At 38.8% G+C, this 25738-nt stretch overlaps 1 protein-coding gene across 7 annotated transcripts in view; it reads left to right on the forward strand.

Annotated features, from left to right (window-relative positions):
• The window catches only part of NCOA3 (nuclear receptor coactivator 3), a 149958-nt gene that overhangs the window by 91877 nt on the left and 32343 nt on the right, over window positions 1–25738 (forward strand). For 6 of the 7 annotated variants that reach the window (XM_064382491.1, XM_012467399.3, XM_021669143.2 and 3 more), the window contains 2 exons: window positions 22649–22750; window positions 24575–24747. In XM_064382491.1, the coding sequence (XP_064238561.1) occupies window positions 22668–22750; window positions 24575–24747 (256 nt within the window). In that variant the 5' untranslated portion in view covers window positions 22649–22667. Of the gene's footprint in view, window positions 1–21669; window positions 21701–22648; window positions 22751–24574; window positions 24748–25738 lie in introns of all 7 variants that reach the window. The other variant, XM_012467401.3, reaches the window with a different exon arrangement.

Raw genomic sequence — 25738 nt, forward strand, 5'->3', positions numbered from 1 at the left:
TAGCTGGGATTACAGGCGTGCACCACCATGCCCAACTAATTTTTGTATTTTTAGTAGAGACAGAGTTTTACCATATTGGCCAGACTGGTCTCAAACTCCTGCCCGCTTTGGCCTTCCAAAGTGCTGGGATTACAGACGTGAGCTACCATGTCCGGCCACATTTATAATTTTAAAAGCTTGCATGTCTTTTTAAAAATTTTTTTGGGAGATGGAGTCATAGTCTGTCACTCAGGCTCTCTAGTGCAGTGGTGTGATCTTGGCTCACTCCAGCCTCCACCTCCCAAGCTGAAACAGTCCTTCCATCTCAGCCACCCGAGTAGCTAGGACTGCAGGCATGCACCACCACACCCAGCTAATTTTTTGTATTTTTGGTAGGGATGGGGTTTTGCCACGTTGCCCAATCTGGTCTTGAACTCCTGGGCTCAAGCTATCTGCCCTCCTTGGCCTCCCAAAGTGTTGGGTTTACAGGCATGAGCCACTGTGCCTGCAAAAAAACTTTATCTTGAATTTAGTTTTGCTTATATAACAACTTACTGTAAAAGGCAATTTATTCTGAGTATAGTTCACATACTATACAGGGGATGCTTTCAAAACACAATTTCTATTGATAGTTATATTTTAGTATTAAAGTCAAAGAATGTCTTAGTCTGTTTTGTGGTGTTCTGTTACAGCAACAGAAACTAGGTAGTTTATAAAAGAGGTATATTTAGCACAAGATTCTGGAAGCTGGGAGGTTCGAGATCTGGTCAGCCTCTGGTGAGGGCCTTGTGCCATGTCATAACACCACCGTGGAAAAGTGGAAGGGGAAGCAACATGTGCAAAGTGACCAACACAAGAGGTGATCTCACTTTATAACAACCCACTCTTTAATCCAAACCTGTAGGAGCAAGAACTCGGGGGAGTGAGAAAGGCAGTAATCCATCTTAATGACTTGATTGCCTCTTAAAGGCACCACTTCCGAATACCACAACGTTGGGGGCCACACCTCAACATGAGTTTTTGTGGAGATAAACTATATTCAAACCATAGCAAAGACTAAAGGTTAAGGTGGTTTACTTTCTGCTATGCTTTTAGATATAGACATGACAATCGTTAGATCGGTTATATATAGCTTTATAATACTTAATTTTGTAACTTAAGAAATAGAATTGGCCTAAATATCAGCTCAGTAATCTAATAAATGGTGGACTGCTGTACAAATAGTCCAGTTTGTATCACTGTTATAAATGACCCTGTCTCTCATGTGCCAAACTTTTAGAGTAATTGCCTTCTTATGATTTTGTCTGTTTCTAAAAACTTCTAATTAGAGTATATTTTTGAATCTGTGTAATATTTAACATATAAAGCCTGCATTATTTAGAAGTTGATATTGAAATCCCTTAAACTTCTGACCTCAAATAGAATTTGCTTATGTATAACCATTACATGCAGCTCTGGTGGATTCAAAATTGTGTTTTCTGGGCTTCTGCTCTGTGAAAAATAGTATGTATTGGACACGAGTACATGACAGCTGACATTTATCAAGGATAACGGGGGGGAGCCATATTCATTTTCAGATTTTAAAGCAACTTCGAAAGCTTTGTATGCACACACATGCTCAACACATGTTCCTGAGCTTTACATGTATTGCTTGTCATTAATACAAGAAACTAAGTATAAATCTTTAATGAGCTCCATATATTAAACTTATAGTATATGAGTACACAAGCATTTTGAAGATCAGCAATGTAGACTACTTAATTCATTTACATGGAATTTATCTTTTATAGTTTCTGTGCTGTTACAAATAATAATGTAACACATTCCAGATAGCTCTTTTGTGATATTGTTTGATTTGTCCCTTCTTAAGTATCTTTACCATAAAATTTTGTCCTATTGTAGAAAACTAAATTGTAGAAATTAACTTTTTTTCTAAACTCAACGATTGGTATATTGCTGTTCTCTTTGCAAAGCTATATAAGGCTGTTTTACTGGAGGGTGACATAAATAGAACTGGAATAGCATTTTTTTGTCTGAGTTCTTAGCCTTTTAAAATTTTATTTAAATTATAACAATTCAAAAAGAATAGAATAAAACTGCAAAGCTCATAATATTGCCCCAACTTGTTAATTAAAATAACACCTTTTGTGGTTGGTATAGGTTTCAGATACTGCCACCATTTGGTATATTGATATGCAGATCACGTTGACTTGCTGCAAGGTAACAGGAGACATGCTTTGACTTCGGAAGATAAATTGGCCATGCACAGCTGTAATCCTACTGTCTTTTTATTTCCAGACATGATTTAGTAGTTTAAGGCTGTGATTCCTAGGTGCTGAGAAGAAAGTTGAAATTTATTTTTGTGTATGATAATTTTTACTTGGGTTTTTGTTAAGTGTAGTTTGTGGTGTGAAGGCACCATGTAAACTGTTGGTGTTTCAATACTTAAATAGCTCTCTTAATTTTATTTGAAAAATGAGAAGCCTAAGTTTCTTTCCATTTTCCTTTTGGCAGTTGGAAAGGAAGCCATTTTATTAAGAGTGATGAATAGTAAGGGACTTTTTTTTAGGCTAAATTACCAGTGTCTTTACATTAAAAAAAAAAATGCAGAGCAATCAGTTATGAACGTTAACATGATTTTTCAGGGGTGAAGTAATCCTTGGTCACTTGTAACCCAAATACCTTTCCTAATAAGAGTTCTGTTTTTACAAATTCTTTTGACAGAGAAATGTACAGTATCAGAGAGGTTTTTAGGAAACATTTTAAGTGCTTAGCAGAACAATTCAAGAGCACTAACAAAACTTTTCTATTTGAAGATCTTAACATCTTTGAGAATTTAATATTTCTCAAGAGACATCTCTTAAATTCTCTCGTAGGTACCAAGATTTAGACAATTTGCTTAATTTATTCAGCTAATGAAATGGGAGAGTTCCCTGACTCCCCCGCTCACAACCTTGCAGGACTTGCCAGCAGGGCTGTGGCTCATCTGTTCTGCTCTCAAACCCCTTTTGGGAGGGGAAGCATGCATATGGGCAGGTGTAGGAACCAGGGTGAGTGCCTTTGGGCTCTGTCCTCATAGCAGTGTCTAGGGGTGGGAGCCTGCAACTCTCAAAGCCCAACTGGGCATATGTACAGTATGTTCTTTTAGCTTTGCTGCCAACCATGGATGGCTTAAGTGTAAATAGCTCAGGGCCGTCTTGGTACTCAGGTCCTTGTCTGGCATCCAGGAAGTATCAGGTCACACATGGCCTTGAGGATGGTGAATGCAGGGATTTTATTGAGGGATGGAAATACCTGTCAGGGGGTTGGATGAGGAACTGGAAAGGGGATGGAGTGGGAAGATGATCTTCCCCTGGAATTTGGCCATCCAGTGGCCCATCTCCTCTCTGACTGTCCTCAGCCGAACTCCTCTCAGTGTTCAGATGTTCCTTCTCTTCTCTCCTCTGCTGCACCATTCTGCTCTTCTTCTGCTCTTCTATTCGTTTCCTTGTGGAGCCGGGGCTTGAGGTTTATATGGGTACAGGATATGGGGGTATGGCAGGTCAAAAGGCAACTTTTAGGCACCAAGACAGGAATGCTTGTTCTCATTTAGGGTTGTGGATTTCCAGGCTTGAGAGTGGGGCCTTTGCCAGGGAACCGCCCTCTTCTCCACAGTATTTCCGTCTCCTATCTGTATCAGTAATATAGGAATTAGAAAACATGAATATCTTTTATTGTAAACTAGGTTGTAGACCTAGTTACTTTTTAGTTAAGAGGCCAAATTCTGTTTTTCTTAGTAACCTTGATTCTGTCTGTAAATCATACGGTTCTTGAGGGACCCATTTTTCAAGAGCCTTGCCAACATCACTGAGGTTTTGTTTTACCTATGGTTTTTAATCCTTTCAATAACTTTATAAAGGTGATGGATGTCTATTTTAGAGAAGATGAAATTGAGGTTAAGAGATACAAATTTGGTAAGATCATGCTGGGCTCAAATAAGCTCTTAAGTCTGTGTTCTTCTCCCTCTTTACTTCACTATGCTTCATTTGAGTTGGATCCGTCTTTTTTTTTTGTTCACTGATGATGATGATGATGTGTGTGTGTGTGTGTGTCCAGTCTAGGAATTAACCTTGTCTAATGATTCTTGGTTTCAGACAAGTATCCCATGTCCATCCAGAGTTTGGCCATGGATAATTGATGATACTATCTTTTCAAATTCTTAATTCGTGAAAGCTTATAGTTCTTTTAACATCCATTTATTCTTGTTTCTTTTTTTTTTTAAATTGAGACCAGATTTTTTATTTTTATTTTTATTTTTTTGAGACAGAGTTTTGCTCTTGTTGTCCAGGCTGGAGTGCAGTGGTGCAGTCTGGGCTCACTGCAGCCTCTGCCTCCCAGGTTCAAGCGATTCTCCTGCCTCAGCCTCACGAGTACCTGGAATTTTAGGTGCCCGCTACCACACCCAGCTAATTTTGTATTTTTAGTAGAGATGGGGTTTCACCGTGTTGCCCAGGCTGGTCTTGAACTCCTGACCTCAGGTGTTAAGCCCGCCTCAGTCTCCCAAAGTGCTGGGATTACAGGCGTGAGCACCGCAAGGCTCTTCCATTTCTTTTTGTCATTTTTAATGACTTTCAATTATTATTTTAAAAATAGAGGCTGGGCACGTGGCTTACGCCTGTAATTCCAGCACTTTGGAAGGCTGAGGTGGGCAGATCACCTGAGGTGAGGAGTTCGAGACTAGCCTAACATAATAAAACCCGTCTCTACTAAAAATACAAAAATAACCTCATATATATGAGGTACATATTATAATAGAGTACTTTATTTCCTCTGCAACTGCTGGTGGCAGTTTGAAGTAATAACTTAGCTATTGATAATACCTTTTTTCACCTTCCTTTCAGAAGTTTTTTGTTTGGTTTCCACCTATGAGACATTTTTTGTTTCTACCATGAGCCTTGCTTTTGGTTCTCTTATCTTGTGCATGATTTGATTTCCTGACTGCCTTTGCTTGTTTCTTGTCCTAGAGCTCAGTTGGGTTCATGGTGTTATTAGTTTATTGCTTTATGTTTTCCCTCTGTTATGGTCCACAAATACGTTGGTCATGTTTGAGCATAACTGTATCTTTTGAAGTTAATGCAAAATTCTTATTTAATCTGTCATTGTTTGGAGCAAGGCGGTAAGGTGTTGTTGATTGATAGCAGCATTTCTCTGTTATCCTATCCAGAAATCTCCATGTTCTTTTGATCTCACAACATGGCTTGTTTATACAGACCTGCAGTTAGTAGGGACTAAGGCATCTGTTTATTTACTTACTTATCTGTTTACTTTATTACCACCACACCTGGCTAATTTTTTTTTTTTTGTATTCTGTAGAGACAGGGTCCTGCTGAATTGCCCAGGCTGGTCTTGAACTCCTGGCAAGTGACCCTCCTACCTTAGCCTCCCAAAGTATTGGATTACAGGCATGAGTCACTGCTCCTAACCCTAAAACATTTATTACATGAATGTGGAGTATCTTGGAGAAGCCAGACCAGTTTCAAGCTCTCGGCCTCAACCTTAATCTGATACAGTGGCTCTCAACATGTGGTGCATGGACCCCTAGAAGTTCCTGAGAATTTTAGGGGTCTGCATGGTTAAGACTGTTCTCATAATAATGCTAATGTGTTATTTGCTATTTTCATCCTGTTGATGTTTGTACTGATGGTGCAAAAGCAGTGATGCATAAAATTGCTGACACCTTACCATGAATTAGGGCAGTGGCACCAGCTTCTATTAGGTGGATGTTACATTCTTCACTGGCATGAGCTCGTAAAGAAAAAAAATCAGTTTTCCACTTAGGATTGTCCATGATGAAGCAGCGACATTGTTCATCTCTACCTTTAAGTTTTTTTGTTTTAATATTCTGTGTGATGAGAATGAAAAATGTGCACAAAGACTTCTGCCTACCAAAGTATGATGGTTGTCTCCAGGAAAGGCACTTGTGCAGTTGTTTGCATTGTGAACTGAAGTATCTCCTTTTTTCGTGGAACACCATTTTTACTTGAATGAATGACAAACCATGGCTATTGAATCTTGGTTATTTGGAGACTGTCTTGAAATTGAGGTGGACCTATCACTACAGGGAAAACATCTGAATGTATTGGTTGACAGTGATAACATTTGAGCTTCAAGTGAAATTATAAGTGAGTAAACTTGAATCTGCCATCATGAACATGACAGCTTTTTATTTCCTAATGAGAGAGATGGTGACATTTAACGAATATGGGTTAAAAAAATAGTTCAATGAAATGTACCAGCATTTGAAAGATCTACTTAAACTGAATGAACCCGTATTATCTAAATGACCAGTGTTTAATTATACAGTGATGCTTGGGTTAAAGATCTGTTCAGAGTGCAAGTTAGATCCAATGCATTTTAATGAGACAGCATGAAAATTCATTTATATGGTTTCAGATTCCACTTTGCAACTGTAGGAGACTAGAATATGCCCTAAAATATGCCTGTTTGGGTGTAAGAATTATTTTGAGACACAGGAGAAGTTCTGAAAACAGAGTAGAAGTTACCCTTTTATAAGGGAAAATTTATATCTATAAAGGAAATCTCACTTGTAAGAGTGTCTTCCTCATTATCAGGAAAAAGATGATTCAATCACTAGAAACTTTTCAATGGAGAAGGCATAGACTTAAATCTATATAACAAGCCTTACTGTTGTTTACCATGCTTTTCTTGGTCACGTCTCCATAACCATTGCCCCCTAACCCCCGTGCCCTTCTTTCTTTGTTTCAGCTGAAGATGGCATTTAAGTCTGAATTCTAAGCCAGCTCTTAGAAATGAACAAATTTACTCATTTCTCTGGGTATCTCTCATGTATATATGAGGTATACTTACTATATTTCTGATTTTCTTTGGTTAATTTGTCTTTTGTTAAGGGGTGTGTCCCAACTAAGAACTCAGATAGGGTAGAGGGAAAATTATGTTTTTCTTTTCTATAAAACTAACCTTTAAGAAATTACCATTTGTTTTAATGTATTAACCAGAAATAATATCCATAATTATTTATAAAAGGCTATTAAAATAATCCTTCCTTTTTGTCTTTGTGAGGGCAGATTTTCTTTATATCCTTTAATCAAAATTGCACCAGGTTGAATGCAGAAGTAAATAATTGTTTTATATTAAGTCAGCTAATTATTTACAGATATGTAAACACTGTCAATGTTTTCATTATATTGTTTCAGAATTTTTTTTTTTTGCAAAAATTGTTATTTATTTTAATATATGATGGGCTTTAAAAAGTGAATAAGGGCCAGGTGTAGTGGCTCACATCTGCAGTTCCAGCACTTTGGGAGGCCAAGATGGGCAGATCACCTGAGGTCAGGAGTTTGAGACCAGCCTGGCCAGCATGGTGAAACCCTGTCCCCAGTCTCTACTAAAAATACAAAAATTAGCTGGGCATGCTGGTAGCGGTAGTAGGTACCTGTAATCCCAGCTAATTGGGAGGCTGGGGCAGGAGAATTGCCTGAACCTGGGAGGCAGAGGTTGCAGTGAGCCAAGATTGTGCCATTTCACTCCAGCCCAGCCTGGGTGACAAGAGCAAAACTCCTTCTCAAAAAGAAAAAAAAAAGTGTGGTGTGGTGGTTCATGTCTGTAATTCCAACACTCTGGAAGGCTGAGGTGGGAGAATCGCTTGAACTTACGAGTTTGAGACCAGTCTGGGAAACATAGAAAGACCTTGTTTCTACTAAAAAAAAAAAAAAAAAAATTCAGCTGGACATCATGGCACACGCCTGTGGTCCCAGCTACTTGGGAGGCTGAGGTGGGAGGATCACTTCAGCCCAGCAGATCGAGGCTACAATGAGCTGTGATCGCACCACACTGGACTCCATTGTGGGCAACAGAGCTGAGACCCCGTCTCAAAAAAGCGAATGTTTGTAAGTTTTAATTTCTAATATAGTGAGTACTGACATAATCCACATAGCAGAAGTTATTACAGGTTTCCAGTTTTCAAGAGATAAAGGAATCCTGAGATCAAAAGGCTTGAGATCTAGTGAATTTGGTTGGAACTCTAGAAACATTTGACTTAAACCTTTCACTTTGCTGTATTTGATGTCTTGTAGCACATCCAGTTCCTGCTACAGCTGCTTCTATTCTGTGCTGCAACTGAACCCCCAGCCTGGGCAACAGAGCTGAGACCCTGTCTCCAAAAAAAAAAAAAAAAAAAAAAAAAGAATGTTTCTAAGTTTTGATTTCTAACGTAGTGAATACTGACATAACCCCATAGCAGAAGTTAAATACAGAGGAGGTCTGAGGTAACCAGTCTGAAGTTTGGCCAATTTGAGGGGCATTTAGTTGTTAGCCTGAATCTACTTCTTTTATTAGTAAGAACCAGATCTACTACAGAGATTTAGGACTTTGAATAGCTGTATAACATTATAGGCTATGTCTGGTACTCAGTTGTTTCTGTTTCTGAATCACAGATTAACCATTAATTTTTTTTTTTTTTAAGACAGAGTCTTGCTCTGTCGCCAGGCTAGAGTGCGGTGGTGCGATCTTGGCTCACTGCAACCTTCGCCTCCTGGGTTTAAGCAGTTCTCCTGCTTCAGCCTCCCGCGTAGCTGGGACTACAGCCATGCACCACCACTCCCAGCTAATTTTTGTATTTTTTGGTAGAGATCGGTTTCACCATGTTGGCCAGAATGGTTTTGATTTCTTGACCTCGTGAGCCACCCACCTCAGCCTCCCAAAGTGCTGGGATTACAGACGTGAACCACCGTGCCCGGCCACCATTAATTTTAAATAAAGATGTTTTGTAGCATATAATACAGTTGCTGATGATTTACTTACTAGTTTGTTAATTGCTGACACTGAGTCATCAGCTCCTTGAAGGCAAAATACCTTGTCTGTTTTGATTAACAGTTCATCTACTCCAAGCACTTATCATCGGGGTTACAATTTCTTTTTTCTATGTGGACAACACTCAATATGTTGAACAGTGATCATAAGATACTTGCTGAAGTAGGTTTTGGTTTTAACCAGTTTAGTTGTATGAATGATTTTACAGAAGTTCATAATAAAGTTTTCTTGCCTCAGATATTCTCTAATAATAATGCATAGAATTCATTTACTAGACATGCATAGGCAGGTTTTGTGAAGTACAGAAAAAAAGGTCTTTAAAATAATGGATCATGAAACTAACCATTTGAACAGCAACAAAGAAAAAAACCAACCTATGTTGTATTTTATTTATTATTATTTTTTGAGATGGAGTCTCGCTCTGTTGCCTGGTCTAGAGTGTAATGGCACAATTTTGGCTCACTGCAACCTCTGCCTCCTAGGTTCAAGCGATTCTGTTACCTCAGCCTCCCGAGTAGCTGGGATTATAGGCGCCCGCCAATATGCCTGGCTAATTTTTGTATTTTTAGTAGAGATAGGGTTTCACCATCTTGGCCAGGCTGGTCTCGAACTCCTGACCTTGTGATACACCTGCCTTGGCCTCCCAAAGTGCTGGGATTACAGGCGTGATCCACCACACCCAGCCAAGAATTTTTTAATAGTGTTTAATCACCAGCCTTATTCTTATTTTTTAATGCTGTATTTAAATTGAGTGATATGCATCTCCTCTTGTTTTCAGTATTTTATATTTTTACTTGCTGCACATTTCTTCCCTGAAACAATCTTGACTTAATGGTGTAAGTTTTTAGCTCCACATAATACAGTAGCTATTTTTTGGAGAGGAATGGAGAGGGTCAGGGTTTTTATTGAATTTCAGTTCTGATACCTTTTAACCTTTTTACTAGTGCCACCCCACCCTCCAGAAAACAAATAATGTTGAGAGCTTTTTTTCTTTTTTGACTTTTTGATGTATATTCTCTTATTTATTATTGGTATTGTCATCATTAGATGAATAATGGCTTTGGAGATTTATTTGAAAAGACAAATTTTGTTATCAGACACAAATTTTGTTCTAGGGATATGGAAACTGTTGTTGCTGTTGTTTTGAGACGGGTCTTGCTCTGTTCGCCAGGCTAGAGTACAGTGCAGACTTGACCTCCTGGGCTCAGGTGATCCTCTCACCTGAGCCTCCTAAATAGCTGGGACCACAGGCACATGCTAACATGCCCAGCTAATTTTTGTGTTTTTGTTGTAGAGACAGAGTCACTCTGTTGCCCAGGCTGGTCTTAAACTGCTGGGCTCAAGCAATCCTCTTGCCTTGGCCCCGCCAAAGTGCTGAGATTATAGGTGTAAACTACTGCAACTGGCCCGGCAACATTTTTTTTTTTAAGGATTCTTTTGACTTTAAAGTTATTTAATAATTGTTGAGTAGTAACAAGCGGTGAGGTCAGGAAAAAAAAGACTGAGCCACAGACTAAGCAGCAGTACAGATGATGACAAAAAACCCCACTCCTTCTGCCCCTCAGGACCAGGGTCTCACTCCTTTTGCCCGGGCTAGAGTGCAGTGGTACGATCCTTGGCTCACTATAACCTCTGTCTCCTGGGCTCAAGTGATCCTCTCACCTCAACCTCCTGAGTAGCTGGGACTACAGGTGTGCGCCACCATTCCCAACTAAGTGTTTTGTATTTTTTGTAGAGATGAGGTTTCGCCATGTTGCCCAGGCTGGTCTTGAAGTTCTGGGTTCAAGCTATTCTTTCTTCTTGGCCTCCTATAATGTTGGGATTACAAGTGTGAGCCATCACACCTGGCCAAATTTTCTCTTTCTGCCTCTGCAAAAGGAGAATCTTCTCTGTATTTCAAGAAGACGTAGAGTTTAAAAAAAAGAAGAAGAAGAAAAAAAAACCAAAACAACAACAAAAGAGATGTGGAGTTGGTCAGAAGTACAGCTGATGGGAAGGCAAAGAACTGGAGTTGGAAAAGAGAAGAGGAATGGTGGTAGTAGTTAAAAAGAAAAGGAGTTTATTATAAAATAGAGTTACATACAAGTTTATGCTATGGTTTAGAGCTTACAAGACAGGAAGAAGAGACAGAAATAGTGTAATATATAAAATGTTATAATAAAAGTATAGAAAGTACTTAGGATAAAGAAGGGAAAACTTTGTCTAATTGGGAGAGTTGGGGATGGTTTTACCAGAAGCGACAAATTAATCTTGCAGGAATATTCTAGATAGAAAAGGGATGTGGGAGAGATTTAAAAAAGAATTAATGACTTAAGGTTAAAAATAAAATAGGAAATGTTTCAGTTACCTTTATTAAAAACTTTTAGTATAAAGGTCATTTTGGTGGCTGCTGGTGGTGATTGATGAGGAAGAAGTATGACTGGTAATACGTTGTTTAAAATGAAGCCAAATTCTTGGGAGGCCGAGGCGGGTGGATCACGAGGTCAAGAGATCGAGACCATCCTGGTCAACATGGTGAAACCCCGTCTCTACTAAAAATATAAAAATTAGCTGGGCATGGTGGCGCGTGCCTGTAATCCCAGCTACTCAGGAGGCTGAGGAAGGAGAATTGCCAGAACCCAGGAGGCAGAGGTTGCGGTGAGCCGAGATTGCGCCATTGCACTCCAGCCTGGGTAACGAGCAAAACTCCGTCTCAAAATAAATAAATAAATAAATAAATAAATAGAAATGAAGCCAAACTCAAGTTTATGAAGCTCAGACTTAAGTCTGTTGTTGTATATGAGTTAGATTCAGTGTATTAAATTTAGAAGTCAGTGTAACCTTTAAAACAAAAGTTACCCTGCTAGTTAGTATGCTGTCAGGAGAGGGTAATTTGATTTAGATTTAGATGGAATTGCCTTCCTTAACTCCCTCTGCACAGTGTATATCTGTGAACTTCAACTCTGTTGCTCATGTAGAGGTTGAGAGGTCTCCTGGCAACAAGCTTCCAGTTGCAACTAACACCTGTGTTGGCTAATTGGTATGCCCAGTTCTGGTACTATAGTCTCTGGGGAGTTTATGTTTGAATTCAACTTCATCAGGTTTAAACTGGAACATAAATGGGCAAGAAGGGAGAAGAGAATGAAACCTTGTGCATAAAATAATTTACATTCAGATGCTTTTCTGTTCAATTTATATATTAAAAACAGGATATTTTGCTTTATTGTTCCTTGCTACCCCTTCACCCAATATGCTGGCATTATAAAGGAAAGATAGTGGAGAAGATATTACCAAGAACTGAGGTTATACTATTTTCTTGTATATATCTCCACCAAGGTAGTTTCTTGTAGACACCATGTATATGTTTTGTTTCTAAAAACTGTAGGCTTCTAGCTTTCCTATTCGTTGTGTTCATACGATTCCTTCTTTTTTAAACACTTATCAAATTTAATTTTTTTTATGATTTCCTGTTCTGCTAGCCTGAGAGTTCTAGAAGTTGGTAGTGTCATTTTATCTCTGTTTTCTGGGCCCGAAATGATTCTGGGCATGCAAAATGTGTAAGCTGAAATGGAATAAAATTGGAAAAAAAAAAAGGGAGGGATTGCATTATAGTTTATCGCACAAAACATAATAGCAAATTATCAGCCACAAAACAAAATGATATAAAAAATTTGCCTCTCTCTGACAAGAGGATGAAGAAGCAGAAGAAAAATAAGTAAATAAATTTTTAAAAATTTCCTTCTCTTTCCCCTCCTGCTTTGTCTCCTCACAGCTCTTCCTTACCAGCATAGAAGGTAAACAAAGGTAGGAGATACTAACTAGACGAGTCATCCACTTGGGGAGGATGCTTTTATAACAGTTCCATGTTTATGAACTTGTCTCTTCCGTGCCTTCTCCTGCCCCTTACATATGCTTGTTATAGTTCTCTTCAGTCCTTTTCTCCATGGTACCAGTTTTCTTGGAGCTCCACTTATTTTATTAGTAACGTATGGACAATGGATTGAAACAAAGAAAATTAAGAAACTTTTTGACATTTTTAGAATAGAGAAAAAACCTTGTAAGATTAAGCCCTTTTATTAACTAGTGGTGGTTATTTTCTAAGTTGTCTGGTGAGGAATGTCAGTTTGGGTAGAACTTTTATGTATGACTGTCTCATTCTTCCCAAGAACTTTTTTTCTGATTGGCTTGAGCAGTCTCTGCTTTTGCATTGTGCTTGAAAGCAGTTTTTAATAAACCAGTTCAGTTCCACAGCTGTTTGAAAAAATTTCCTTAAGTTGCCGTGATTCTCGAGAAATACAGCAAACCTCTCTCTAATTAGTATATTTAATCATACCTTGTATAAGTTAGGGAAACAAGCCTGATGGATAAACTAAATTACTGCTGGGATAGTTAAGTAGCTTCACCATTTAATCATAGCAAACCCAAGAATAGCAATATTCGACTGACCATTTTAGGGTATTGTTTGTACTTTTCGATCTCAAATTTTCCTCTTGCTATGTGAGCCACTGACCATCTCAAGTGGCAGTAAGGGTCATGGATAATATTAGACCACCACGAAGGGCAGTTTAGTGACATTGGAGGGTAATGGTTAGGTAAGGTGCTTGAAGGGAGCATTAGTATCTGCTGAGCTTGAGCACCTCCTTACCCCTGTCCCTAATACTGCATGCCCCTAAACTATGGCTGTTATAACCTCTCAGTGTTCTTACAGATAAGCTGAGAAATTTTCTGGCTAACTGGTTGGATATAGTTATGGTTGGATATATAACCAAAACAAGTTACAGTAAATGACTTGTTTTGGTGGTTGTGGGTGGGGGGAATAAAATACCCAAGAAACATTTGATACATATTTTGTTGGTTATGAAGTCTGAAAACATACTGTAGTTCCAGCTCTACTGTCCAGAATATGTGTGATCTAGTGGAAAGTTATTTAGCCATTTCTCTATCTGTAAAATGGAAATATAGTAATACATACTCTAGAGGGTCATGGTAAATAAATTACCCGGTATACTTGAGATGCCTAACATTGTACTGCCACAAAATTATCTCCTTATTTCTGCCTTATTAATTTAGTTGGTCTCTGTGTCAATTTAGATTTACTGGATAACCCATCTCCTGTTTTGGCAGAGTATAGCCTTTCTTACGTCCCCAAAATAACTTCTTGCTTGCCTAATGAACACTGGTAGTGTTGATTGATATCTTTTCCTTTTGGACAGGGAGTATTTCCTGTATCCTTGTCCATTTGGCTAATTTGCTATGTGTAATGAAGCGTTTTCCCTCTTGTCTTAATCCTGAATAACCAAAAGTAAAGCTGATTAGGGCTGCTAAGCCGTAAACCAAAATTTTCATGGTTTCTGAGCTAGCAAGTATAATTCTTTGCTGCTTTTTAGCTTTAATAATTACTTATTCCATGAGAGTTCATTTTCTAGTAATTTATTATACATTCCGTTAATGTCTAAGCTTCAGCATGTTCATAGCTTGTTATGTATAGAAAGGCCTATAGTATTTATAGGAAACATTCTATCCAGTTTTTTAAGATACTTGTCATTTTAAATCTTACTGATGTACTTTGGACTTTTCCATATAATATAGAAATAGCATTAGCTTTTGATAGCATTGAAAGATATTCTAATTGTTACTGTTCTATATTAAAGTAATTGTGGCTGGACGCAGTGGCTCACACTTGTAATCCCAGTATTTTGGGAGACCAAGGTGGGTGGATCACCTGAGGTCAGGAGTTTGAGACCAGCCTGACTAAACATGGTGAAACCCTATCTTTACTAAAAATAGAAAAATTAGCCGGGTGTGGCGGTGTGTGCCTGTAGTCCCAGCTGCTTACTAGGGAGGCTGAGACAGGAGAATTGCTTGAACCCAGAAGGTGGAGGTTGCAGTGAGCAGAGATTGTGCCACTGCACTCTAGCCTGGATGGCAGAGTGAGACTCTCCAAAAAAAAAAAAAAGTAATAGCATAGAGTATATTGCTTAAATGCAGTCTTAAAGTGTGCATTACCATATTAATACATTTAAGTCGTGTAGCATAGAATTTTTTTTTAGTAGAAACATTTTAGATGAGGAAAATAATTATAAAAATAGCTCATGGATTTGTGTGGTAGAGTTTATATTGAAAGATTGACTTGGTTTTAGCCTTTAAATTCTGATAAAATGAAAAGTTCCTCACTATAGCTCTTTTCTATACTGTGGTGCCAGGGCCTTGAAAAGGCCTCTGAGACTGGATTGTGTATCTTCTTGTAAGTGCATTAGAAGTGCATTGGAAACTTCAAAATATGGATGCATCTCACTATTTGAATGTATGACACAATTTCGGGAGGACAGATTACTTGGGGGCAAGTACATATTGTGGTCCTAATTTCTTTTTCTATTTAACTATAGGTGATAGTATCTAATTGTAGGGAGTCCGAATTAAGAAGGGACTCAAGGCTAATAGACTGTTTTTTTTTTTTTTTTTTTTTTTTTTTGGGTGGTTGTTGTTTTCTTTTTGAGACAGTCTTACTCTGTCATCCAGGCTGGAGTGCAGTGGTGTGGTCTCTGCTCACTGCAACCTCTACCTCACAGGTTCAAGCAATTCTCCTGCCTCAGCCTCCTGAGTATCTGGGACTACAGGTGCATACCACCACACCTGGCTAATTTTTGTATTTTTAGTAGAGATGAGATTTCACCATGTTGGCCTCAGGTGATCCACTTCAGCCTTCCAAAGTGCTAGGATTATAGGCATGAGACACCGCGCCTGACCTAAACTGTTCTTACAGTCAAACTTATTGTGAGGCTGTTGTGCTATATATTATTTCCCCTTTGAAGATGGATTTTATCAATTCCATATATTCTCCACACTAGATGGGTTGTAGTTTACGATGTAAAAATGTAAGCTGGTCTCAGGCAGTTATTGATCCATGTTTCTTACCCCTTACGAACTTCATGGTATTGGTACATGCCTTGTTGCCCTCTCTCATCTTCATTCTTGACTGTTGATTGAAAGTGATTTAGATCTAGTGCGTCTGTGGTAGGCATTTACCTTTTATGTCTTAAAATAAGTAATCTACCAAACTGAACAACATACCAAACTGAACAACATATCCTCTCAGTGAGAAGGAGACAACAGGTGTGGCAACGAAAACAAATGTCATTTTTGATTTTTTGTTTATAACTAAGATTAATACTAAATAGAAGACTGTACCTGAAGTGTTTGTCATAGACATCTGTGCTCAGGAATTATATTATTGTATATACTGAAATTATTATTTTGGGGACCAGAAATGCTTTTTTATTCCTCATGTTGAACATTTTTGTCAGTTTAATGAAATTCAGGAGATGTTTGCTCTACTTTGCTTTTTGTTGTAAAACACTTTGTCATTTACTCTTAGACATTGTGGTGTCTTCCGGGTCTGAGTTCAAGTTCTGAATATCCTTGTTAATTTTCTATCTCGTTGATCTATAGAATCGTTAGCTCTTCTTGTTGCATAGATCCTTTTGCCATTATGTAATGTCATTCCTCGCCTCTTTTGATCTTTGTTGCTTTAAAGTCTACTTTATCAGAGGCGAGAATTGCATCTCCTGCTTTTTGTTTATTAGTTTATTTTTACTCTCTGTTTGATTGGTAAATCTTCCTCCTTCTCTCTGAGTCTTTGTGTATTGTTGCATGTAAGATGGGCCCGGATGCAGCATACCGATGGGTTTTGGCTTTTTATCCAATTAAAATATGTATAAGTTTAATACTGGCGTTTGATGCTAGCTGGCTGTTTTGCCCATTAGTTGATGTAAATTTTTTATTGTGTTAAAGTTCTTTGCTTTTTGATATATTTTTGGAAAGGCTGATATTGGTTGTTCCTTTATATGTATAGTGCTTCTTTCAGAAGCTCTTGTAAAGCAGGCCTGGTGGTGGTGAACTCTCTAAGTACTTGTTTGTTCACAAAAGATTTAATTTTTCCTTCGCTCATAAAGCTTAGTTTGGCTGGATAGGAAATTCTGGGTTGAAAGTTCTTTTCTTTAAGGATGTTAAATATTGGTCCCCACTCTTTTCTGGCTTGTAGGGTTTCTGCTGAGAGATCTGCTGTAAGTCTGATAGGTTTCCCTTTATGGGTAACCTGACCTTTCTCTCTGGCTGCCCTTAGTATTTTCTCCTTCATTTCAACCCTAATAAATCTGGCGATTATGTGCCTTGGGGTTGGTCTTCTTGAAGAATATCTTTGTGGTGTTCTCTGTATTACCTGGAGTTGAGTATTACCCTGCCTTGCCAGGTTGGGAAAATTTTCCTGAATGATATCCTGAAGAGTATTTTCCAACTTGGATTCATTCTCTTCATCACATTCAGGTACACCTATCAAACGTAAATTAGGTCTTTTCACATAGTCCCATATTTCCTGGAGACTTTGCTCATTCCTTTTCATCCTTCTTTCTGCATTCTTGTCTTCTCGTTTCATTTCACTGAGCTGGTTCTCGACTTCTGATATCCTTCCTTCTGCTTGATCAACTCTACTGTTTAAACTTGTGCATGCTTCGCGAAGTTCTCGTGTTGTGTTTTTCAGCTCCATCAATTCACTTATATTCTTCTCTAAATTGTCCATTCTCGTTAACATTTCGTCAAACCTTTTCTCAAGGTTCTTAGTTTCTTTGCATTGGGTTAGAACAAGTTCTTTTAATTCACAGAAGTTTCTTATCACCCACGTTTTGAAACCTGCTTCTGTTATTGGAACACACGTGTAATCTATTAAGCCTTGTTCTGTTACTGATGAGGAATTGCAATCCCCTGTAGAGGGAGAGGCATTCTGATTTTGAGTATTCTCTACCTTTTTACGCTGGTTTCTTCCCTTCATTATATATTTGTCCGTCTGTCGTCTTTATAATTACCGACTTTCTAACTGGGTCTCTGACGTCCAACTTGTTGATTCCCTGCGCCGAAATCTGAGCAATCCACTGAGCCGGCCAAAACAGCGGTGTTAAGATTGATGGTGCTTTTCTGCCCGGGAATCTCCGGACTCTGCACCAAGAACTGGCGTGCTAAGGCACCAGCAAAACCGCCACGCCGGCCACAAGAGTCGCCCTGGCGACCCGTGGAGCTCCTCCACTGGGAATCTCCTGGTCCGTGAGCAACTAATATTCGTCTGAAAGTGTGGTGTCCTCTCGTTCTTTGCGCTTTCACTGGGAGGTACGTGCCCGAGCTGCTAATCATCAGCCATCTTGGATCCGGATTTTTTTTTTTTTTTTTTTTTTTTTTTTTTTTTTTTTTTTATAGGTGTGAGGTGGTAATGTATGTTTTGTGTATTTGAAGTGGAGAGTTCTATAAATGTTTATTAAGTTTACTTGTTCCGGGTCTGAGTTCAAGTTCTGAATATCCTTGTTAATTTTCTATCTCGTTGATCTATAGAATCGTTAGCTCTTCTTGTTGCATAGATCCTTTTGCCATTATGTAATGTCATTCCTCGCCTCTTTTGATCTTTGTTGCTTTAAAGTCTACTTTATCAGAGGCGAGAATGTGGTGTCTTAAACATATGTACAGTAAATGTACTTCAGATTTGTCCATGTCTAAGTAAGAACTACAAATCTGTCAATCCTGTTCCTAAAAAACCAAGATAGAAACTGGGCGTGGTGGATCACGCCTGTAATCCCAGCACTTTGGGAGGCCGAGGTGGGCAGATCAGTTGAGGTCAGGAGTTTGAGACCAACCTGGCTAACATGGTGAAACCCTGTCTCTATTGAAAATACAAAAGTTAGCTGGGTGTGGTGGCTCATACCTGTAATCCTAGCTACTCAGGAGGCTGAGGCAGGAGAATCAATTGAACCTGGGAGGCGGAGGTTGCAGTGAACTAAAATTGTGTCACTGCACTCCAGCCTGGGTGACAGAGTGAGACTCCATCTCAAAAGCAAAACAAAACAAAAAATAAGAAATATTTTATATCTCATATAATTGTACCTTCATGTTTGCGTAAACACCATTTTCATGACTTTAAGTTATTTTCCCTTGGTACTTTTTTCTTTTTCTTTTCTTATTTGTTTTTTTGAGATGCAGTTTTGCTGTTGTTGCCCAGGCTGGAGTGCAATGGCGCAATCTTGGCTCATTGCAACCTCTGCCTCCTGGGTTCAAGCGATTCTCCTGCCTCAGCCTCCTGAGTAGATGAGATTACAGGCACGCACCACCACACCTGGCTAATTTTGTATTTTTAATAGAGATGGGGTTTCCTATGTTGGTCAGGCTGATCTCGAACTCCCAACCTCACGTGATCCACCTGCCTTGATCTCCTAAAGTGCTGGGATTACAGGCATGAGCCACTGTGTCAAGCCTTCCTTTAGTAATCTTTTTGGATAATTAGGTCGGACTCTGTGAATGAGTAAGTTTGGTAGCAGGAAGATTGCACAGGCTTATGTGTACAGTGTAGCTTGTTCTGTGAGATCAAGAGAAAAAGCTGCATGTGTCTGTGGACATACATAGACATATTTAGGTTTCATTATATGCACATAAATATTGATTTAACACAAATGATGTGTATGCATTTCTGGTTTAAACTGCTAATTTGTGCTTATTAATTTTTTTTGATATTAAGGATTGTCATGGCTTAGTTTTTCTGTTGATTTAATTTATGCTGCCAGAATTTATTGTAACACCGTATGTCAACTGTAGAAGTAAACATTTAAAAAGTTTAAAGCAGTAGAATTGCATTGAATGATTGTTACAGATCACAATAAAGGAAACTTCTAAAATGTTGCTTTTATATTTTATTCAATACTTATTCAATACATTTATTGACCACCTGTTATGTGGTAGGCCCCTTACTCTGTACTGAGTATTCAACTTATATTTAACACCAAAGAATGGAAATAATAGTGAGAATATAGGCTAAATTATATATTTCAAATTAAAGAAGTACTGTTATCTTCTGAATAGTTTCTCCATTCATTTTCAGGTATTCAGTTTATATACAAAAGCCGAAGTAAGGAAATTATATCTAGAATGTGGAATAAATTCTATCTTTATTTATTTTTTGAGATGGAGTCTTGCTGTCGCCAGGCTGGAGTGCAGTGGCATGATCTCAGCTCACTGCAACCTCGCCTCCCGGATTCAAGTGATTCTCCTGCCTCAGCCTCCTGAGCAACTGGGACTACAGGTGCACGCCACCATGCCCAGCTAATTTTTGCATTTTTAGTAGAGACGGGGTTTCACCATGTTGACCAGGATGATCTTAATCTCTTGACCTTGTGATCCGCCTGCCTCAGCCTCCCAAAGTGCTGGGATTACAGGCGTGAACCACTGTGCCGCGCCTATATCTTTAAAATAAAGAAATGTAGATTGTGTGTGGTGGTTTACACCTGTAATCCCAGCACTTTGGGAGGCCAAGGCAGGCAGGTAACTTGAACCCAAAAGTTCATGACCAGCCTGGGCAACATGGTGAGATCCTCTCTCTCCAAAAAAGACAAAAATTAGCTGGGTGTGGTGGTGCTCACCTGTTGTCCCAGCTGCTTGGGATGCTAAAGTGGGAGGATTGCTTGAGCCTGGGGAGCAGAGGTTGCCGTGAGCCAAGATCATGCCACTATGCTTCATCCTGGATGACATACTAAGACTCTGTCTTAAAAAAAAAAAAGTTTTTACTCAATGGATAGTTTGCCATTCAATTTAAAAATAACCTTTGAAAGAAACGTAAAAGAAAATATAAAACCCATTATAGAGACATAGCAAGAATTATTCTATTTTTGTACTTAAGGAATGGAATTACTATTCTTTTTAATCATTATTTATTATTGTTGCTGTTTTTAAGAGACAGTCTCATTTGGTCGCCCAGGCTGGAGTGCATTGGTGTGATCATAACTCACTGCAGCCTCAAACTCCTGGGCTCAAGCAGTCCTCCTGTTTTACTCCTAAGTAGTTAATACTATAGGTGTCCACCATGATGCCTGGCCAATTTTTAAAAAAATTTTTTAGAGATGAGGTGTTACTGTGTTACAGCACAGATTGGTCTCGAACTCAAGTGATCCTCCTATATGAGCCTCCCAAAGCACTGGGATTACTCGAGCTACTCTTTTGAAAATTGGAAAATCAAAACTGAACATACCTTTAAGCTTAAAATTCTTTTATTTGAGGATAATTTTAAACTTAAAGCAAAGTTTCAAGAAAATAGTACAAAGAGTTTTTAAGTTTCTCCGTTCAGTGGAATTCATGTAGTGTCAACTCCCTTCCTCATCCTTGCCCTGCCTATTCATTCACTCATTATATATGCACTTTTCTTAACCATCTGAGGTTAATTTACATGTGTAATAGCCTCTTGCCCCCAAATATTATACTAAGTATATTGGTCTCTTAAATAATGGTAGCTCATATATCAACTTAAGTAGATTGAATATTGACAACATTTGGTAAAAGGTAAATACTTTTACCTATTGTCCATATTCCAATTTTGTCAGTTGATCCAATAATATTCTTTATAGCATTTTCTTCCCTCCAGTACAGGATTCAGTCTAGGATCAAATATTGCATTTAGTTGTCATTTCTCTTATAGCTTCCTTTAAAATCTGGACTGTTCACAGACTTTGTCTTTTATGACATTAACACATTTGAAAATACAGTACCCTTGATATTGTGTGATCTGACTGTGCTTAAAAGTCATAATAGTGAGCCACCACTTGTAAAAGTTATTTTAAGTCATTTTCTCTCCTTCATTTAAACTTGTCACGGGGAAAAACCAAATACTTAAATAATCTCAGCTTTTTAGCCTTTCCATTTTACAACCAAAATTATAGAATGAATTTCCTTGGTAATTAATACTATTTAGTGCAGCTGTAAAGACAATGTTGTAATCTATATTTTCTGATTTATGTTACGAACATGTGATTTTTAAATTTTTAACTTTTTTGGTTTCTTGCTTTTGATTTTTTAAATTTAAAGCTACACGTTGGAAGTTTGATCAGCATCTTGGGTAAATTTTTTCATTTTGTATAATCTGTCTTCTTTCTTGGTATCATTCTGCCACCTAGTGGAAATTTATGTCCTCCAGCATGTGTCTGAGAGTTTACCTGGAATGCAAGATGCATTTTAATATATAAAAAATAATTTAGAATTGTTATGCTTCATTGGTTGACATTTTATTCTTTACAACAGTGATTGTCGTGTCCTAAGCCAAAGTTTAGTAAAGATAAAATTCTTAGTAAATGAAGGCTTAGTAGATGTCTTAAATTGTTACTGAGTAATCTGAGTGTTAAAACCTGCTCATCTTTCTCAACAAGTACTCCATATTTATCTTCTTCATCAGTGAAATTTTAATGAAAGCATATTATTTTTCCATCAGCCTTTTTTTTTTTTTTTTTTTGAGACTGAGTGTAGCTCTTGTTGCCCAGGCTGGAGTGCAGTGGTGCCATCTTGGTTCACTGCAACCTCTACCACACGGTTCAAGTGATTCTCCTGCCCCAGTCTCCCAAATAACTAGGATTACAGGTGCCTGCCACCACATCCGGCTAATTTTTGTAGTTTTAGTAGAGACAGGGTCTCACCATGTTGGCCAGTCAAGGTTTCACCATGTTGGCCAGGCTGGTCTCGAACTCCTGACCTCAGGTGATCCACCTGCCTTGGTCTCCCAAAGTGTTGAGATTATAGGCGTGAGCCACCGCACACTGCAAGATACACATTTTTAGTAGGATTCGAGGAACATTTCTGTCTTGGAGTTGTACATATGTTCTGTATAACTATATTAGAATAAGAAATCCGAGGTTTTCAGTATAGTCATTTATGAAAAAGAATATTGAGAGTTATCTGTTTAGAGAAAGTAGTTCTGAAATTACAAGAGGCAGTCATTCAGTCATACAACACCTTCATAGAGTCATGTATATTTTTTAATGTGCTTATCTTATTTCTAATTATTATTTCTTAGTTGCTGATGTATATTCAAGATGAGTGGATTAGGAGAAAACTTGGATCCACTGGCCACTGATTCACGAAAACGAAAATTGCCATGTGATACTCCAGGACAAGGGTAGGTGATTTATTTCCGGGTGCTTTACCACACTTGTTCCCCTCCCTCCGCCTTTAAGGATAACATTTTAACTTCCTGTCATTTACATTCTCGTTAAGATTTTTTTTGTGGTTTCACTTTGTGGTAAATAGAGTGTTACTGATGAGATGGACATCTTTTTGATGTAATAGAAGTTTTTTTTTTTTATTGCTGATTCAGATAGAAGGTAGACTATTAACAATTCATGGTACTATAAGAATTTCTGAATGGAAGGCGGAGTAGGAGTTACAAATAGATAACCAAGGTTATTATAAGTAAGAATCTTTGGTATCTTTTTTTTTTTTTTGAGATGGAATTTCACTCTTGTTGCCCAGGTAGGAGTGCAATGGCGCAGTGTCGGCTCACCGCAACCTTTGACTCCCAGGTTCAAGGGATTCTCCTGCCTTAGCTTCCCGAGTAGCTGGGATTACAGGCATACGCCACGATGCCCGGCTGATTTTGTATTTTTTGTAGAGACGGGGTTTCTCCATGTTGGTCAGGCTGGTTTCGAACTCCCGACCTCCAGTGATCCACCCTCCTCGGCCTCCCAAAGTGGTGAGATTATAGGAGTGAGCCACCACGCCCAGCCATCTTTGGTATCTTTTAAGAATGAGTTTAAGAATAAGTTGATATTTTGTTACTTGTGAGGTTGCATCCTTTTTTTACTAAGTGAAATGAGAAGCTTAAAAATTAGAAACAAAATAATGTAAGCTATACAACACTACAGAGCTTTTAATGTATTTGCCAAAGTCAGTGTCAATTGAGGTTAAATGCGATAGTTGAAAAATAACAAACTATAATTAATAAAACCTCATAATTTATAAGTAGCCACTGCTGTTTTTGTTCTTATTTGTTAGTTTTATTATCTTTAAGAGGTAAAGATGATTTATCTCTGTTTTCTTTCTCTCTTTTTTTTTCTTTGAAATGGAGTTTCACTCTTGTTGTCCAGGCTGGAGTGCAATGGTGCAGTCTCAACTCACCACAACCTCCATCTCCTGGGTTCAAGTGATTCTTCTGCCTCAGCCTCCCGAGTAGGTGGGATTACAGGCATGTGCCACGACACCTGCCTAATTTTGTATTTTTAGTAGAGATGGGGTTTCTCCATGTTGGTCAGGTTGGTCTCAAACTGTGGACCTCAGGTGATCTGCCTGCCTTGACCTCCCAAAGTGCTGGGATTACAGGTGTGAGCCACTGTGCCTGCCCAATTTATCTCTGTTTTCTTCTAGATGAAAGAACTGAGGCTAACTGTGCCCAGTGCGACTTAGCTAACAAAGGTGGAACTGAATTTAGGTTTACATGAATCTCTATTATGTTGTACTATTTCTCCAAGACAGCATTTCCTTAGTTTCTGTTGGCTGAGTTTAGTTTGTTTACATATGAAAGTAATAGGCTGGGCCTAGTAGCTCACGCCTACTATAATCCCAGCACTTTGGGAAGCCTGGGCAGGTGGATCACCTGAGATCAGGAGTTCAAGACCAGCCTGACCTACGTGGTGAAACCTGTCTCTCCTAAAAATGCAAAAATTAGCAAGGCATGGTGGTGCACACCTGTAATTCCAGCTACTCAGGAAGCTAAGGCAGGAGAATCGCCTGAGTGGGAGGCAAAGGTTGTACTGAGTTGAGATGGCTGGTCAACAAGAGGGAAACTCCCTCTCAAAAAAAAAAAAAAAAAAAAAGTAACAGTGTTACTTTCTTATAGTTGCACTCTAAGAAACAATAGTAACAATAGGGGCTGATTCCACTGACAGCTCTTTTGTGATATGTATATCATGTCTCCTTTTGCCCTTTTCTACCCCTTTTCCCTTAGTCTTATTTGCAGTGGTGAAAAGCGGAGACGGGAGCAGGAGAGTAAATATATTGAAGAATTGGCTGAGCTGATATCTGCTAATCTTAGTGATATTGACAATTTCAATGTCAAACCAGATAAATGTGCGATTTTAAAGGAAACAGTAAGACAGATACGTCAAATAAAAGAGCAAGGTAATAAAAACACTCATGTCTTTTAGAACAGTGGTGGTCCCCAGCCGTTTTGGCACTGGGGACTGGTTTTGTGGAAGACAGTTTTTCCATGGACTTGGTAGGGGGGATGATTTCAGGATGATTCAAGCACATTACATTTATGGTGCACCTTATTTCTATTATTACATTATAACATATAATGAAGTAATTATACAACTCACCATAATGAGGAATTAGTGGGAGCCCTGAACATGTTTTCCTGTACCTAGACAGGTCCATCTGGGGGGTGATGGGAGAAAGTGACAGATCACCAGGCATTAGAGAATCATAAGGAGCATACAACCTAGATTCCTCGCATGCACAATTCACGCTAGGGTCTGCACATCTGTGAGAATCTAATGCTACTTCTGATCTGACAGGAGATGGAACTCAGGTGGTAATGTGAGTGATGGGGAGGGGGCTGTTGTAAATACAGATGAAGCTTTGCTCACTTGCCTGCTGCTGACTTCCTGCTGTGTGACCCTGTTCCTAACAGGCCACAGACTGATTTTGGTCTGTGGCCTGGGGGGTTGGGGACCCCTTTTTAGAAGGAACTTGCTCCTGTATTTGCCTTTTTGCTCCTTTGTTTGGGTAGGGACTACAACTAATGGAGGCTAGCAAGTACAGGAATAGACAAACGTGTTGACCAGCTGTGCATTTGTTTATTTATTTTGAGATGGTGTCTTGCTTTGTCACCTGGGCTGGAGTGCAGTGGTGCAATCTTGGCTCACTGCAACCTCTGCCTCCCGGGTTCAAGAAATTCTCCTGCCCTGGCCTCTGGAGTATCGAGGATTACAGGCACCTGCCACCATGCCCAGCAAATTTTTGTATTTTTAGTAGAGATGGGATTTCGCCATGTTGGCCAGGCGAAACTCCTGACCTCAGGTGATCCGCCTGCCTTAGCCTCCCAAAGTGCTGGGATTATAGGCGTGAGCCACCGTGACGGACCTCCAGCTATACCCTTTAGAAATGG

This window comes from Aotus nancymaae, unplaced genomic scaffold, assembly GCF_030222135.1.
Source record: "Aotus nancymaae isolate 86718 unplaced genomic scaffold, 86718_ANA_hifiasm-v0.15.2.pri h1tg000029l, whole genome shotgun sequence".
In the NCBI taxonomy this organism is placed as follows: Eukaryota; Metazoa; Chordata; class Mammalia; order Primates; family Aotidae; genus Aotus; species Aotus nancymaae.